The sequence below is a fragment of the Camarhynchus parvulus genome, chromosome 1 (genome assembly GCF_901933205.1).
Source record: "Camarhynchus parvulus chromosome 1, STF_HiC, whole genome shotgun sequence".
Lineage (NCBI taxonomy): Eukaryota > Metazoa > Chordata > Aves > Passeriformes > Thraupidae > Camarhynchus > Camarhynchus parvulus.
Genome location: NC_044571.1, coordinates 2485021 through 2502949, shown reverse-complemented (window position 1 = coordinate 2502949; position 17929 = coordinate 2485021). Strand labels below are relative to the sequence as shown.

The window sequence follows — 17929 nt, the reverse complement described above, 5'->3', positions numbered from 1 at the left end:
CTCCCTCCCTCCATCCCTGTATCCATCCTCGCATCGCGCACGCACCGCTTCGGCTCCGATCCCGATCCCGATCCCGATCCCGATCCCGATCCCCGATCCCGACCCCGATCCCGATCCGCTGCTGGCACCGCGCCGCCGCCGCTGCGCCGCTCTCCCCGCCCCAGCGCGCCCCGCCCGCCGGACGCACCGCCCATTGGCCGCCCGCCCTCTGACGTCACGGGCAGCGGCCAATCCGCGGGCCGTGCGCCTGCGCGCGTGGCCGGATGCGGGCGGCGCGGAGGTGGGAGCGGGGGTAGGGAGCGCCTTCCTCCCTTCCTCCCTTCCATCCTTCTTCCCTTCCATCCTCCTCCTCCTCCTGCTGTCCCAGGGAGGGAGGGAGGGGTGCGGCCCCCGCAGCCGCGGGTCCCCCCAAGGAGCTCCCCAGGAAATCTCCGCCCTCGCCGCCAAGTTAAAGGCAAGAGCCCGGGATGGTTGAGAACTCTCCGGCCCCGCTGCCAGAAAGGGCAATTTATGGATTTGCGCTTTTTTTGGGTTCGTGGTTTGGCTTCAGTGAGTATCCCACAGCCGGATCCGTCCCCCCCCCCGGGGTGCTGCTTTGCTGCGTTCACGTTTTAATCCGTTTTTGACTCGAATCACGCACTTTTTCACGTTGAGCAAGCACTGGAGGTTGTTGTGGTGTTCCTTTGGGATGGTCTGGACAATGCTTTAGAGAACAGCAAAAGTTGATTTGGTTAACTCAAGGGAAATCATGGAATGGTTTGGGTGGGAGGGACCTTAAAGTTCATCCCATGGGCAGGGACACATCCCACTGTCCCAGGCTGCTCCAACCACGTGTCCAGCCTGGCTTTGGGCACTGCCAGGGATCCAGGGATGGAATTCCATCCCAGCCCTGCCCACCCTGCCAGGGAACAATTCCTCATTGCCAAGATCCCATCCAGCCCTGCCCTCTGGCACTGGCAGCCATTCCCTGGGTGCTGTCCCTGCATCCCCTGGAAATTGTCTCTCTCCAGCTTTCCTGGGGCTCCTGCAGGCCCTGCAAGGCCACCCTGAGCTCAGGCCAAAGCTTCTCCTGTGCAGGTGAACAATGCCAGCTGTGCCAGCCTTTCCTGCCAGCAGAGCTGGGTGTTACCTACCCCACCAAAACACTGAAAAAAAAAAAATAAAAATTAAGTCAATCTGACCAACAGCAGCGGAAAATATTTTGGGTTCCATCAGCTTTTCTGTGCTGGTGTGATGGGTCCAAGGTTTGGGAGGGTACAAAACACTTTTCCAACCCAAGAAAAGGTGCTGCAAATATCCTTCAGTGCAGGATCCTGCTGTGGGTCTTTGGCACCCTCGGGCAGTGAGAAACGAGGGGAGTTGGGCCCAGCTGCTCTCCCAGGAAGAATCAGGAAGGATTTTCAATATTTTTTCATTACAGTTCCATCCAAATGCTGCAATTCCACCCGGTTTTGTTCCCATTGAATGTCCTCTGTGAGATCATTTTCTGCTCTAATATTATTTCTGTTCAGGCTCCTTTGGCTTCTTTTTGTTGAGGTGTTTGGGGGTGGTTATGTTGGTTTTTCCTTTTTTGTTCTGCAGTTTAAATTGGAATAAATTCTTGTCTGCCTTCAGAGGAAATCAGAAATTAAATGTTAAATACAAAATTGATCCCAGGGACTGGGCAGGGTTCGTGTCTGAGAGGCAAACCCTGCAATCTTTTGGGAGAGGTATTTTGGGTTAAATAAAAGCAAACTTTAGGAAGTCTAAAACACCATCAGTCTTATGGTGACTTTTTGATTTTGTTGTGCAGTTCTGTACCTTATCTGGGCTTATGTTCCTGAGACTTGGCTCTTCTCCCTGGGACTGACATACTGGCCTCAAAAGTAAGTCCAGCCAATTAAATTCCTTCAACTTAATTATTTTCAAATAAAAAAACTTATTTTTTTAAATAATGGCCTTGCACTAAATCCATTTTCCCCTGATGATAAAGGGCTGCAGTGTTGATGTTTCTGAAGCATTTTGTTTTGTAGCTATGGTGAAAATGTTTTGTTGTGCCATGAAATAAATAATATTGGGATGTTTTAGGATAAATGTGACATTTTGCTTTTAGGAAGTTTGCTGGTGGAAATACACTAAACTTTAGGCCACAATTAAAAAATAAACACCTTTTCAAAGGAATTTATCTGATGGTTTGTCAGTGGCTCCAGTGGAGTCAGGATCTGTAATCAGAGGTGTTGCTTCTTTTCCTCTGGGAGAAATTCATCACAGATAAAAAAAAAAACCAACATTAAAACTGATTTATTATTAAGCATTTGTAACTAAATGTCAAATTTCCAATCCCTTTTCTCAGGTACTGGGCAGTTGCTCTGCCAGTTTATCTCCTGGTGTCGGTGGGAATCGGTTATATTTTGCTTTTTGGGATTAACATGATGAGCACAGCTCCACTCAACTCCACTCACACCATCACAGGTAATTTTATTGCTTTTTGAAAAGTTTGATTCTTCACTGAGAATTCTGGAGATCTGTAGAGAATAAAATCTAAATTTAAAACCTTTACATAAAACCTAAATTTTAAGCATTTAAATAAAACCCAAATTCTAATCCTTTAAATAAAGCCCAAATTTTAATCCTTTAAATAAAGCCCAAATTTGAATCCTTTAAATAAAACTCAAATTTTAAGCCTTTAAGCCTTTTTTTAACTCAAATATCTGATTTTTTTCGAAGTCCTGGTGGGGTTTTCATCCTTTCAAGTAGCTAAATTTGCAGTGTTGCATTATAAAATTCCATCATATTCTGGGGAAAAAAAAAAAGGACCTGGAAGCCATGAAATGTTCTCCTTATCTTTTGTAGATAACTTTGCCAAAAAGCAGCAGCAGAAGAAATTCCAGGAGGAGGCAATTCCAGCCCTGAGAGATATTCCCATCAGTGAAGTCAACAGGATGTTCTTCCTCCCTGAAAAAGGCATCTGCAACAGCACATAGTTGTTATTAAAATCTATTTGGACAAAAAGATTAATAAAACTTACAGAGTTTTATTTTTAATTCATTTAAACCCCTCCAAGCTAAAAATAAAAGCTCCTCCAGCTTTTTTTGGCCAGAATTTCTAATTTTTTTTTTTTAAATATTTTATTTATTTATTTTATGTTTATTATTATGCACCTTAATAACCTGCATTGCTCTGAGAATTATGCCCCAATAATTTATCTGTTTATTCTTTAAAAATTAAAGAAGTGGCTTGACAAGTGTTCTGTTACTTGCAGCTCTCTGCTTTGGAATTCCCCTCTGAGAGGGCAAAAAAAAAGCAAATTTTAGGCAGAGTTTAATTCTATTTCTCTTTTTATTCAAGGGAGAGAAAATGTGTTGTGCCAGTCAAACACTCGAGGATCTTTTTTAATTATTAACTGGAAGTGTTTGCATTGTAAAGATACCGTTTGCCTTTGTAAATATCAATAAAATGTGGCTGGTTTTTCCAAATCTTCACCGTTTTCCTGTGGTTCTGGGAGGTTTCTCCTGGGTTGAGGTGATAAATGCTCCCTTTGCCTTCACAAAATCCTTTATTCAGCCAAATCTGTTGATCCCCCACTCCCCAAAATATCAGATTTACTGAGTTGCCAAAAATAATAAAGGTGGCTTGAGAAGATTTGCTGAAACAAGACTTGAAATTACTTCTTTAAACTTATTTTTAAGAAAACACTGACAGCAAAGTTCAAGGGAATTGCTGCAGTAGAGGAGCTGACAGGTCCATGCTGTTAAAACCCAAGGTTAAGTGGTTCAGATGTTTTATAAACAGGGAATTTTAATTATTTTGGTTTATTTCCTTTCTCCCAAGTGTCACAAATTCAGTTATCTCCAGGACTCGATGTTATTTGGGTCTGTTTTAAAACCCAGTGAACAGAACCTCATCCTTTATTAAGCCTGTAACCAACTTCAGCAGGGATTTGAGTTTAAAATGTTGTTATTTCATTAAAAGATGAATAAATTTTTGAGAATTTGCCTGGAAAATCTTATGCCAAATCTGTCAAAATGATCGTCAGCTGCTCTGGAATGTTTTGAGACTTGGTAAAAATCACTTTGGTGTAAATAGAAATCTGTGCTGGGCTGGGTTTTCTGCCTGACTTTGGAGGAAAAATCTCCTTGTTCATTGTTCCAGGCAGGATTAAACCCCTCCTTATTGAAGGGAAAAGAACTTTTCAACATTTCACTTTGAAATTCTGAATTTTAGCTGTATTGGCATGCTATAAAAACGATTTTGTCTAAATTAGAATTGATTTGTGTGGTAATTTTAAGTTATTAATGAAGTTTTGAGGTTTAGTTTGCTGTTGTTTCCCAGCCCTGCCACGATCCTGTCCCTTTATTAATTTTAATTAATGATATAATTTCCATTAAACCATGATTTGATAACCAGTTTTAAGTTGTTCATAAAGTTTTGGGGTTTTATTTGCTGTTGTTTCTTGCCCCTGCCACAATCCTGTCCTTTTATTAATTTTAAATAATGATTTAATTTCCATTAAATCATGATTTAAAACCATCTTGAAGTTATTAATGAAGTTTTGGAGTTTTATTTGCTGTTGTTTCTTGGCCCTGCCACGAACTTGTCCTTTTATTAATTAATTTTAATTAATGATTTAATTCCTTTAAATAGTGATTTGATAACCAGTTTTAAGTTATTTGTGAAGTTTTGGGCTTTTGTTTGCTGTTGTTTCCCAACCCTGCCATGACCCTGTCCCTTTATTAATTTTAATTAATGATATAATTTCCATTAAATCATTATTTAATAACCAGGTTTAAGTTATTAATGAAGTTTTAGGGTTTTGTTTGCTGTTGTTTCCCAACTTTGCCACAATCCTGTCCTTTTATTAATTTTAATTAATTATTTAATTTCCATTAAATAGTGATTTGATAACCAGTTTTAAGTTATTTGTGAAGTTTTGGGCTTTTGTTTGCTGTTGTTTCCCAACCTTGCCACGATCCTGTCCTTTTATTTATTTCAATTAATGATTTAATTTCCATTAAATCATGATTTAAAAACATTTTTAAGTTGTTCATAAAGTTTTGGGGTTTTATTTGCTGTTGTTTCTCGGCCCTGCCACAATCCTGCCCTTTTATTAATTTTAAATAATGATTTAATTTCCATTAAATCATGATTTGATATCCAGTTTTAAGTTATTAATTAAGTTTTAGGGTTTGGTTTGCTGTTGTTTCTTGGCCCTGCCACAATCCTGCCCTTTTATTAATTTTAAATAATGATTTAATTTCTATTAAATCATGACTTTATAACCAGTTTTAAGTTGTTAATGAAGTTTTGGGGTTTTGTTTGTGGTTTCCCAACCCTGCCATGATCCTTCTATTAAATTTTAATGAATGATTTAATTTCCATTCAATCACGATTTGATGACCAGCAGCCACAAAGATGTGTTTACCCTTTTGTCACTCCTCTAATCCCATTCCAGACATTGAAGTATTGACTTCAATCTTTTTATTTTTTCTGTGTATTTTCCACCCTTTTTTGCTTCCTGAGAGAGCAATTCCATCTGGAATTGCACCTGACACAGCGTGAAGGCCAGGTTTGGGATCATCTGATGGAAGGGTTCATTCAGTGCCCAAATCCCTTCAGGATCAAGGAAAACTCCTGGAAAACGCCCTGAGAAAACACAAATTAAAGGATGCAAACTTTGGGCAAAGACTGGATGAATTTCATTTCTCTGCAGGCCCCGCAGTTATGGGGGGCTGTATGAAAATGAACTTCAATTATCATTTTTTATACAAGAGGAATGGGAATTGTTTGTTCCAGGAGAACTTGCAGGGGTGAAACTCAATTTTGCCTTTTCTGTCTCTGCTGCTTCAGAGACATCCTGGGGACCTTTCCTTCAACTTGGGAGCAAAATCAAACCAGGCAATAGTGGGGTTTTGGGGGCTAAAATATGGATTTTGGGGAGTTGGGGATCCACAGGTCTTGCCTGTGACTGTGATGAGAAGATACACGGCTCTGCAAAGAGGAGAGGAGGTTTTTAATGTAGATTTATTTAAATTTTGCTTCAGGTGTTGAGGAAAAAAAAAAAATCCCCCACATGATTGAACAGCAGTGCCTTTCTTTACAAAACATCCCTGGATATCAGCTGTCCAATCTTCTCAGAGGCTGAGGGGAAACTAAGAAAATAAAAGGCAAAAAACCCCAAATTTACCCTCATTTTCACCCTTCTGCCTTCCTGGTGGCACAACCGGTAGAGTTCAACCCATTGCATTGTCCCTGCTGGGATAAAACCAGGGATGAAAATTGAGTTTTGAACTAAATTTCATTTAAATGCATCTTTTTGGGCTCTCCTGCAGGTTTTATCCTGTTGGGGAGGGATGAGGGAAGGGAAGGGAATTTCAAGGAAAGGAAAGGGAATTTGAAGGAAAGGAAATTTCAAGGAAAGGAAAGGTCACCATGAAATAATGGAGGTGCCTGGGTTCCCATGGAATGGGGCTGTGCCAAAGGAGAGAGTGGAGCTGGGGTTGCCAAGTTTGTGTCTCTCTCTCCTTTCCATCTTGGCAGGAAAGGGAAGGATGATAAAAACACGGACTGTGAGGATGCTCCAAGGGCTGGAGCAGCTCTGCTGGCAGGAAAGGCTGGCACAGCTGGCATTGTTCACCTGCACAGGAGAAGCTTTGGCCTGAGCTCAGGGTGGCCTTGCAGGGCCTGCAGGAGCCCCAGGAAAGCTGGAGAGAGACAATTTCCAGGGGATGCAGGGACAGCACCCAGGGAATGGCTGCCAGTGCCAGAGGGCAGGGCTGGATGGGATCTTGGCAATGAGGAATTGTTCCCTGGCAGGGTGGGCAGGGGCTGGGATGGAATTCCATCCCTGGATCCCTGGCAGTGCCCAAGGCCAGGCTGGACATTGGGGCTGGGAGCAGCCTGGGACAGTGGGAGGTGTCCCTGCCATGGGATGAGATTTAAGGTCCCTCCCAACCCAAACCATTCCATGATTTCCCTTGAGTTAACCAAATCAACTTTTGCTGTTCTCTAAAGCATTGTCCAGAGCATCCCAAAATTATTTCATAATTCCTTATTCCATAAGGAATTCTGTCAGCTCCACTGGATCATCTCAAACCCCCTGTGGTTGGGAAGGGGGAGAACAGGAGCAAGGACAACCCAAGAGGCCCTGATATAAAATAAAAAGCTCTAATATTAATATTAAGTGTTCATCTTGGGACACATCTGTGCTAGGGGTCTATAAACAAAAAGCTCTAATATTAATATTAAATGTTCATCTTGGGACACATCTGTGCTAGGGGGTTTATCAACATTAAAAATGCAACAAGTTTCTCTGAACTTCAGCTTCATTTGTGGGTGGAAATCATAACATGTTTCTGCCTTACAAACAAAATGTTTGGTCTTTTGTAGATATATTTTGTTCACCTCTCTCGTGGGCCTGAGTTGGTGAAATGTTTCATTTTAAGGGTCCTGTTGAATTCCCAGTCAGCTTTCACCCAGCTGGGATGAATGGGGGGTTTTGTATCTCTCCATTCAGGGACTTTTTCCTTTTCTGAGGAGAAAGTTTTGGAAGGATTCAGTTTTCTTCTGCCAGCTCCCTTCCAGAGCGGTTGCCAAAGTCAGTTTTGTTGGGATGCTGTGCTATGGATGGAAAGCAGCTGAGAGATGAAGGCAGTGCAGAATAAATAACATAAAAAAGGAACAAACAACAATACAAATAGGAATAAATAACAATAAATAGGAAATGTTTCAGTGAATTGGCTGGATTTTGTCTCTGCAGCTCAGAAAGCTGCACTTGGTAATGCTGCCTTTGCTCAGTTCTGCTCTGTTGTCATTCTCCCTGTATAAATGCAATTTTGAGGGGAAAAAATTCTATGGTAGTTCTTTTCCTCCTAATCCAAATGAATCCTGCATCATATTTAGAAAAAACACATTTCTGTGGCATGCAAGGATGCTTCCCTTGGATATTTGTATCCTTCAGAGTGTGTCTTAAAAGCTCCTGGAAGCAGCATTCAAGGCTACTGTATGAAAATCAATTTTAATTATCATTTTTCATACAAGAGGAATCTGAAATTGCAGAGGTTTTCTGCAGGCACCCTTGTACCAGGGACCAGCAACAAAAAAATTGCTTTTTGCTGCCAATTATTTTTAGGATTTTTCATACAAGAAGAATCTGAAATTGCAGAGGTTTTGTGGAGGCATCCCTGTAGCAGGGAACAACAAGTTGCTTTTTGCTGCCATCATTTTTTGGGTTTTTAATCTAAGAGGAATCTGAAATTGTAGGGATTTTGTGGAGGCATCTCTCACCAGGGAATTAAAAACTGCTTTCTGCTGCCATCATTTTTAGAATTTTTCATGTAAGAGAAATCTGAAATTGCAGAGGTTTTGTGGAGGCACCAATTATTTTTAGGGCTTTTCAATTAAGAGGAATCTGAAATTGCAGATGTTTTGTTGAGGCACCCCTGTACCAGGACCAGCAACAAAAAGTTGCTTTTTGCTGCCAATTATTTTTAGGATTTTTCATCCAAGAGGAATCTGAAATTGCAGAGGTGTTCTGGAGGCACCCCTGTACCAGGCAATAAATCCCCTGCTTGTTGCTGCCATCATTTTAAGGAATGGAAAATGAAAGCAGCACTGACTGGAAATGTTGCGGCCGTTGAATTCCCAAGGGAAGGATTTTTTGGCCCAGGGATCTGAGCCAAGAATTCCATCTGCTGCCAGCCCTGCCCTTGAAGTGCTGAACTCACCCAAACCCCTTCTGGGGAGGCTTTGTCACCTTGTTCCTGTAAATGATGGATGGCGCTCAGGTCACTGTGCCTCTGCAGGGCGGGATTGCAGATGAGGTAAAAAAGCAGAAATGGGAACTGAAGTAAAAAATCAGAAGTGGGAACTGAAAGTTCCCTGCAGCTGAATGCCAGAGCTGCTGCACCAGTTCACTTTGGGGCTTCTCTTAATTATTAACCTGCTGGGAAGGGACCTCAGTGCCTTTTTGGGTCATCACAGAACACTGAAATCATCCTGGGTGCTCTTCTGTTTGCTTCTGCTACAGACCAAATAACAAGGAAGCTGGAGCATTAGTAAATAAAAATAAATACTTACTATTTTAATATTATTTTAATTTATATATTTTTCATTATTATAAATATTAAAAAATAATATTTTAATACTATTTAAATTAATTTTTATTATTTTAAATATTTTTAAATATTTATAAAGAAATAGTAAATGAAATAATATTAAAATAAAATAAAAATTAAATTAAAATAAAATAAATTAAAATTTAAAAAATAAATAAAAATAATTAAATAAAATTTTAAAATTTTTTTTAAAAAAATTGTTTTAGGATATCTTGTGAAATACCTTAAATTATCTGTGTTTTAGTGCCGTGTGTTTGGAAGTGGAGAAGTGGAAATTAATCTAAAAGCTGAATTTTCCTTTGTCACTCTGGGGTTTCAATTCCAACTCATTGTAGTGACAGAATGTTGTCTTCTGGTGTAAATTTAATTAATCATCCTCTTTTGAGCGTGCAAGTGGAGATGTTACAAAAACCCTTCATTCTAATTGGTTTATTCATGTGGAATCCTAATTTTTCCAGACTTCAAATGTGTGACACTCCTTTGTTTGCCAGCACCTGACTGAGGGAGGAGCTGGAGCACAAACTCCAGCGCTTCTGAAAACTCTCTGACCTCATCTCACAAGCACCAGAGGTGCAGGAAAGGTCCAAAATCTGAAATTCTGCATTTGCTTTGTCTCATGGCAGTTTTGGTTGGAGTTAAGGAACATTAAAATAAAAAATTTAAGCATAGTGAGGGCAAATGTTTAATCCTTGAGGTATTTAGAGGTGCTGGTAGCAGGGCAAGTGCTGAGAAACTCTCTGAGCATGAAAAACATTGTGGGGAAGGTGCCACAAAATGCAAGTTCTAATGTGGTATTAAATTGTGGGGTTTAATCAAGGCTGACCTTTCTTTTTTCTGGCTGGCAAAAGATTACAGGGGTGAAAATCTGATAAGAAGAGAATGGCAGAAGCCCAGAAAATATCAGAAATGTTGGGCAGAACCCCAGAAAATATCACAAATGTCGGGCAGAACCTGTGGCTTGTACTGGAAATGGTGAGGCCAGCTGGGCATTCAGCATCTCCACACTGCTCTCTGTAATCTATCTCACACTTTTGTGCATTCCAGTCTGTCCTGGAGCTTAGGAAACTTTCTCCATGGATGAGGGTCAGAGTCAGTGCTGCCCTGGGGGTCAGGGCACCCCAGAGCAGACACAGAAATATTCCCAGTGCCCTGGGTTTGCACATCGTCTCTATGGCACTTGTCCTCTGTTCAGTGGGCAGTTTTTCCTTATCTCTTCCACAATCACTCCTCCCTTTGGGGGACCTCTGCTGATAACAGACTATTGAATGTCACTGCATGGGTGATAAGAACTGCAGCATCCCACTGGGAGATGGGAGCCCAGAGGGAGGAGCCAAGCATTCCTACCTGGATATAATCTGGAGATTCTGGAACACCAGCACAGCTTCTGCACTGGATTCCCCAGAGGAACAGCAGCTGCCTCTTCCCCTGGATCTCCAGAGGCAGAGACTGCACCTTTCTCCAGGATCCCTCTTGGGTTCTGAGTTGTTGGAATGGCTCCCGAGGTATTAAAGAGTCTTTTTTCCCAGCCCCGTGAGCAAAGAAGTAGAGATTCCTCAGTTCTGCTTTTCAAGGTTGTTTATTTTCTCTTATCTATCACATTCTTTCTCTGACCTGCTGAGGTCAGTCTGGCAGGTCAGTTTGTGGCACAGTCCCTGCCCTTGGGGTGGTGTTATCTTTTTATACTAAAAATTACGTGTACTTTATTTACAATAATTTTCCAATCCCTATCACCTATGTTAGACAGTCTGTCTCTACTCCAAACCAATCAAAAAGTGTTACCATCACAGCAGAAGATGGAGGACAAGAAGAAGGAGAAGGACAGGACACACCCAGATTCCTCCGTCTTGCTCTTGAGTCCCCATTCGAAATCCCCAAAATTCTACTTTTCCACGCTGTGACAAATTAACCGTCATTCTACTCAAACCCTTGTGGCTTGTAACTCTTCACACACAGTTGGTGATTGTTTCCATGGGCTAAAATCAAAGGCACAGGTGTCTGTGACTCCATGCCAGGGTGTCTGAGCCCCCTGCCAGGGTCTGGAGTCACCCAGGGCAGCCAGAGGAACGTCCTGGGTTCTGACATCTCCCTGCTCCAGCAGAACCACCCCTGACACTGCAGGAGGACTGCAGCCACAATTCCAATGGGACTGCTGCCAGCACCCTGACCCACAGGGTGTCAGGCTGGGTTCTGACTCTGGCAGTGTTGTTTTGGTTTACTGCATTGTTTATTTTTATCCTTTTAGTTTTCTTCCCTGTGGTGTGGTATGTTCTGGGTCCCCCATCGGAGGAGGAAATGATGAATCTGACTCCACGTTCTCAGAAGGCTAATTTATTATTTTATAGTATTATATTATATTAAAGAATGCTATACTAAACTATGCTAAAGAACACAGAGAGGATACAGACAGAAGGCTAAAAGATAATAATGAAAACTCGTGACTCTCGCCAGAGTCTCAACACAGCTGGACCATGATTGGTCATTAAGTCAAAACAATTCACATGAAACCAATAAAACAACCACCTGTTGGATAAACAACCTCCAAACCACATTCCAAAGCAGCAATACACAGGAGAAGCAAACGAGATAATTATTGTTTTACTTTTTCTCTGAGGCTTCTCAGCTTCCCAGGAGAAAAATCCTGGCAAAGGAATTTTTCAGAAAATAAGATGGTGACACTTCCCTAATGCAGAACTGTTATTCCTGCTCCCATATCTTTGCCTGAGAGCCCCTTAATTTAAAATTTATAGCAATTTGGAGGGGGGGGTTTACATTTTCCATTTCAGGGGAGGCTCCTGCCTTCCTCAGCAGACACCTGGCTTTCCAAACCAAGACAAGTTCCAAGGTAGGATGGGCTCACACCTTGCAGGCTGTTCCAGGGACAGCAATCCCAGGGAAATGGGGGTTTTGTTTTTAGCAAATCCCACGGGATAGAACATATTTATCCAATTTATCTTTCTGGTGCTGTTTTGCTGAATGTGAATTTACAGAATTCTCAGGATTATTGCAGAATCAGGATTTGCTCTTTATTAAATACTTTCTGTAAATGAACTTCTTGCATGTCCTGGGAGAACTCATCCACATCCTGTCCTAAAAAAAAAGTCCAAGTTCACATTAAACTTTCTTCCCAGAGAAGGAAAAATAATTTTATTTACTGACCACAGATTATTTAATTGAATTGGGCACCTGCAGTCTAAATCTATTCCCTGCCATGTTTAAATAGCTTGTGATATCTGTGAATTGTAAAGAAATCAATAGTGCCCTATTACAATTAAAGAATATGTGCACAGTCTCCACCCCTTTGAACATTTCTGTACCAAAATCAGTACAATTAACAGAACAAAGAACACAGTGAATAATATTAAAAATCCCAAAGTATTTGTTAAATAACAGCACAGGTCCTGAGGAAAAATGGCAAACTTCTTAAGCGTCCTGCAGTGTAATTAAATATCTTGCTAAATTACAGGCTGACCTCCACATATTTAATTTCAGCAGCTCAGTTTTGCTTAGTCCTGATTTAACTTGAGAGTTGAAAGGGAAGTTTGTATGGGAGCACTGATACCTGTGATCCTGCAATCAGATCTGGATGCGAGGAAAATTGATTTATTCCTCTGCCAGCATGGATATTAGTGCAGGACTGGAGCCTAAACTGCTGGAATGTAACACCCCAGAAGGTGCAAGGTTATTCTCAATTACATCTCTTGGTAAAGCCCTGCAAGACCAAATTTATTACAGAATTATTGAAAACAAAACTTTGGTGATGAAGCTGCAATGTCATCAAATATAATTACTTGTAAAAAAAAAAGGTAATATTCCATTATAGGACTAATCAAACAAACCACACAACTTTAATTAGCATTGTTGTGGAAATCATTAATTGAAGTCAGGTTCCTTTTTGCAGTAATTTTAATGTAAGGTGCTTGATTTTGATATTTGGTGAAGAACACAGAATCAGAAAAGTTTTCCAAGAAGTCGGGGAAATTATTCAGATCTCTGACATTACCTGGGAATAACTTTGACACATTCAACTTCTACAGAAAGATGAGCCCTGTGCTAATTGCTTTGTGTTAATTAAAAGAGGGTTTTATCTTTGTGAGAAATGGGTTTTATGCGGTTTTCCCATGAAGGCAATTGTGCGTTTGCAAGAATAAAGGCCAATTAATAAATTAATATCAACATAAATTGGTATATTTGGGGAACTGGACACCTCTACAGCATTTATAGTTCTGAACAATATCTGATATTAAACAAAAAAACCACAGACACTGACAGCAGGCAGAGCTCCTCCCAGAGAAATCCTTGGGAAAGCTTTTAAGGAGCAGAAGGAGAAGGAACCAAAACACAGCAAAGCTTCAAAATATTCCTGTAAAGTCAAAAAGAGGAGCTCAGCTACTCCAAGGTTACTCAGGGGAGCTGGGAGCTTTGAGGGCTGAGGTTACTCCCTGTTTTTTCCAAGGTTTCCTTCCACCCTCCGTAAAGAGGAGCTGACTGACATGGTTACTTTATTTTAGTTTAGAAAACCTATTTTAGTAAATCCCCTGGTGCATGCAAGGCCTTGGTTTAATAATAAAAATAATAACAACAGCAGATTGTTTTCCCAAACTAAAGTTCTGAACTTTTTGGTCAAAGCTTGTGATAAAAATCTGAACCTTTTGGTCAAAGCTTGTCTAAAATTCTAAACTTTTTAGTAAAAGCTTGTCTAAAATTCTGAACTTTTAAATTAAATCTTGTGATAAAATTCTGAACTTTTTAGTAAAATCTTTTCATAAAAATCTGAACCTTTTAGTCAAAGCTTGTAATAAAATTCTGAGCTTTTTGGTCACAGCTTGTGATAAAATTCTGAACTCTTTGGTCAAAGCTTATCATCACTAAGTCCAAGTTACAATATTACAGAAACTAGAAAACCTCCAGCAGCTTCACAGCTTGAAATTAATTCTGTACTAACACGGGCAGGAGCTTGTCTTGACACAAGGACTGGTTTTGCCTGTTCTGCTTTAGATTCCCTTGCTTGGTGGGGCTTTAATTCAGTTTTCTCATTTCCTCATGAACTTTTCCAGGGTAGGGGAACCTCATAAATGGTGAAAAAAGCCTATTTTATGATTGGCTTTTTGCAAATATTAAAATGAATATTATATGTGTTATGTTAGAAAGTTATGCTGTATTCTTTTTCTTAAGTAGTTTGTTGAATATAGTTTTAGGTTATAACAAAATGTTCAAATAGAAACTGTGCTATGTAAGATACGTTTTTTAAAAGAGAGGAATGAGGTACTCCCACCGAGATAGCAGCCACAGGACACCTGAATCTTTCAGAGAAAGAGAATTTATTGCTCCATTATCAGAAGAAACGAACTTCTTCCTGCCTTGCTCAGCCGTTAGGATTCAGAGGAAGAAGCTGACACTGATCAGACAGAATCCTGTGTTTGAATGGAATTTATGCACCATGTATGAGGTGTATGAATGTGCAACAGGTTATTCTTTTAAGGGTTAATCTCCTGTAAACATGGAGATTTCTTTCTCTCTGTGCAGGGCAGGATATGGCAGCAGCACAAGGTTGGTGTTTATGAAGCTTGAGATGAAGAATTATTTAAAATATTTGGCCTCGCATCCGAAAGTGTAATCTCTTTGTGCCATGAGTTGTGGAAATATTATGTCCCATCCATGGAGGAGCTCAAGGCCACAATCACAGAATCCCCAGGGCTGGAAGAGCCCTTTAGGGTGATCCAGTGCCACCAGCATCACCCCAATCCCTGTCCCCAAGGGCCACAGCCAGACTCCTCTGGGACAATTCCAGGGACTCCAAACCTCCCTGGGCAGCTCAAGGCCTGATCATTCTGCCAGGGAAAAAACATTTCATGAATGTGAAAAACAACAATCACTTGGTTTTAGATTTTTTTAAAGTTTCATAATAAGAAAATGATTCTAAAAGTAGTAATATAATGAGAGTAATAATAATTTGGACAATTGGGATTAGGACAATATGAGACAATAAAAACAAAGAGTTAAGGACGGTCTGGGTACCTCTTTCTGGGCAAAATAAACCCAAAAAGGACCCACGATAACAGAGGATTAACCCTTAAAAACAACAGCCTGTTGCATATTCATACATCTCATGCATGATGTATAAATTCCATTCAAACACAGGATTCTGTCTGGTCAGTGTCAGCTTCTTCCTCTGAATCCTGACAGCGCCTTCGACGTGGGAAGAAGTTCATTTCTTCTGATAATGGAGCAATAAATTCTCTTTCTGTGAAAGATTCAGGTGTCCTGTGGCTGCTATCTCGCTGTGAGTCCTTTCTTTTGAAAAAACGTATCTTACACAGCATCGTTTCTATTTTAACATTATGTTATAACCCAAAACTATATTTAACACACTACTTAAGAAAATGAATACAGCATAACTTTCTAACATAACACATCTAATATTCATTTGAATATTTGCGAAAAGCCAATCATAAAATATGAATTTTTCACACTGAACATCACCTGGCACAACTTAAAACCATTTCCTCTCCTCCTTTCACTTGAAATGTGAGAGCAGAGCCAATTTGTTCCTTGTTTATCTAGTGCTAGAGATACGCTTAGGGATACAATTGTTATTTTAAAATACCCGTTGCACTGAATTTCCAAGTGCAGGACAAGACCTTGAGTTCAGAATAATAAAAAAACAAAGGTTGTGGTTTCTTGTGCAACTTGTTCAGGAAACAAGTGTCATGTATCTGTCAATGCAGGTGTTGGCTTCTTTCTCGTGGCCTTGCATTTTGCATCTTTTTTAATCTTCTCTTTTCCCTCACACACCAAGTATCTGCTAGGATCAGACCGATCCACCCCTTCCTTTCCCAGAGCTGTTGTTGTGATTCCTTTCCCTAGAAAATACAGAAAGTATTTGATAACTTTAGTGCATAAATATACTGGAGGAGTTAAGGATAACTTGTTGTCTGTTGTGCGTCCTGGAGGAGCAATTTGTGTTTGCAGCACACAGGGCAGGTGCAAATCCTGCAGTTTGAGTCCCTGCCAGGCTGCTCCCCACTCTGATGTCACTTGGTGAGTCCAATGAATTGGATTTCAACGCACTCCTGGCTGGAATGAAATGCATCCATTTGTGGCTTTGGTGGCTGCAGGAATGGGAACTGGGGACAGGTGGCTTCTCCTGGTCCTGTGTGGGACACAAAAGGGAATACTGTGCCTGTAGGGCACCCGCAATCTGGGAATAAGGCCAGGTAGCAGTGTCATGTCATCTCTGAGGAAGATGAGATCCTTTTGTACGATTGGCTTTTCGCAAATATTGAAATGAATATCATATGTGTTATGTCAGAAAGTGATGCTGTATTAATTTTCTTAAGTAGTGTGTTGAATATAGTTTTAGGTTATAACATAAGGTTGGAGTGGAGACTACGCTGTGTGGGATACTGTTTTTCTAAAGAAAGGACTCACACCGAGATAGCAGCCACAGGACACCTGAATCTTTCAGAGAAAGAAAATTTATTGCCCCATTATCAGAAGAAATGAACTTCTTCCTGCCTCGCTCAGCCATGAAGATGTCGTCAGGATTCAGAGGAAGAAGCTGACACTGCCCAGACAGAATCCTGTGTTTGAATGGAATTTATGCATCATGGATGAGGTGTATGAATATGCAACAGGCTGTTGTTTTTAAGGGTTAATCCTCTGTTAACATGGGTCCTTTTTAGGCTTATTTTGCCCAGAAAAGGTGCCTGGACGTAACTCTTTGTTTTTATTGTCTCATATTGTCCTAATCCCAATTGTCCAAATTATTATTACTCTCATTATATTACTATTTTTATAACCATTTTATTACTATTAAATTTTTAAAATTAAAAAAAACCCAAGTTATTGGCGTTTTTCACACTTTCCTGCTGTCCATCAGGACAGTCTGAGCTATGGAGAAGCAGAAGATTTATCCTGGGCTCCATCACAACTGGTGGGAGCAGAGGTGAGGGGAGAATTCTGTCCCTGTGTCCCCACAGGTGATTTCCCGCTGCAGAGCTGCCCCAGCGCAGGGAGGAGCTGGAGCTGCTGCAGAGAGCCCAGAGGAGGCTCCAGGATGAGCAGAGGGATGGAGCAGCTCTGCTGGCAGGAAAGGCTGGCACAGCTGGCATTGTTCACCTGCACAGGAGAAGCTTTGGCCTGAGCTCAGGGTGGCCTTGCAGGGCCTGCAGGAGCCCCAGGAAAGCTGGAGAGAGACAATTTCCAGGGGATGCAGGGACAGCACCCAGGGAATGGCTTCACGCCGAAAATTTACAAGTTTAGGTGGGATATTAGGAAAAAATACTTCCCTGGCAGGGTGGGCAGGCCCTGGCACAGGTGAAGCTGGGGCTGCCCCTGGATCCCTGGCAGTGCCCAAGGCCAGGTTGGACACTGGGGCTTGGAGCAGCCTAGCACAGTGAAAGGTTTCCCTGCCATGGCAGGGGGTGGAGCTGGATGAGCTTTAAGTCCCTTTTCACCAAAACCATTCTGCCATTCCCAGAAAAGCCGAGTCGTGGCGCCAGCGACGAGAAGACCTCGCCGGCTCCTCCTCCTCTTCCTCCTCCAGAGCACGCCTACAACTAACCCACGCCCCGAGCCGCTTTGAACAATTTTGAGCGCTCTTTATTCCTTTTCACTCCTCCTTCCACCGCAGAACTCCGCGCTCCCCTCCTCAGCGTGAGGAGCAGGCGGCGCCCTCACGGCCGAGCGCTGAGGGGAGGAGGAGGGGAGAGACGCGGCGCTGCCAAAGGGGCGGGGCGCCGCGCCCGCCCTCTCCCGCCAGCCAATCAGCGCCGTGACCGCCACCCGCCCTCCCTGACGCACGGCGCTGCCATTGGCCGGGGCGGGCGGCGGGGGGC

The 17929-nt window shown here is 41.7% G+C and overlaps 2 protein-coding genes across 2 annotated transcripts in view; one reads left to right on the top strand and one right to left on the bottom strand.

Moving 5' to 3' along the window:
* Positions 1-82, bottom strand: part of TTC3 (tetratricopeptide repeat domain 3) — a 66175-nt gene extending 66093 nt beyond the window's left edge. Inside the window, exon 1 of the mRNA XM_030954247.1 lies at positions 46-82. The gene's annotated coding sequence lies outside the window, so the exon portion shown is untranslated. The remainder of the gene's footprint in view (positions 1-45) is intronic.
* Positions 83-288: 206 nt separating this feature from the next.
* PIGP (phosphatidylinositol glycan anchor biosynthesis class P) lies at positions 289-3033 on the top strand. The gene is made up of 4 exons (XM_030952082.1): positions 289-549; positions 1793-1865; positions 2333-2451; positions 2833-3033. The coding sequence occupies exons 1-4, from the start codon at positions 468-470 to the stop codon at positions 2961-2963; spliced, it is 405 nt and encodes a 134-aa protein (XP_030807942.1). The 5' UTR covers positions 289-467; the 3' UTR covers positions 2964-3033.
* Positions 3034-17929: the final 14896 nt, after the last annotated feature.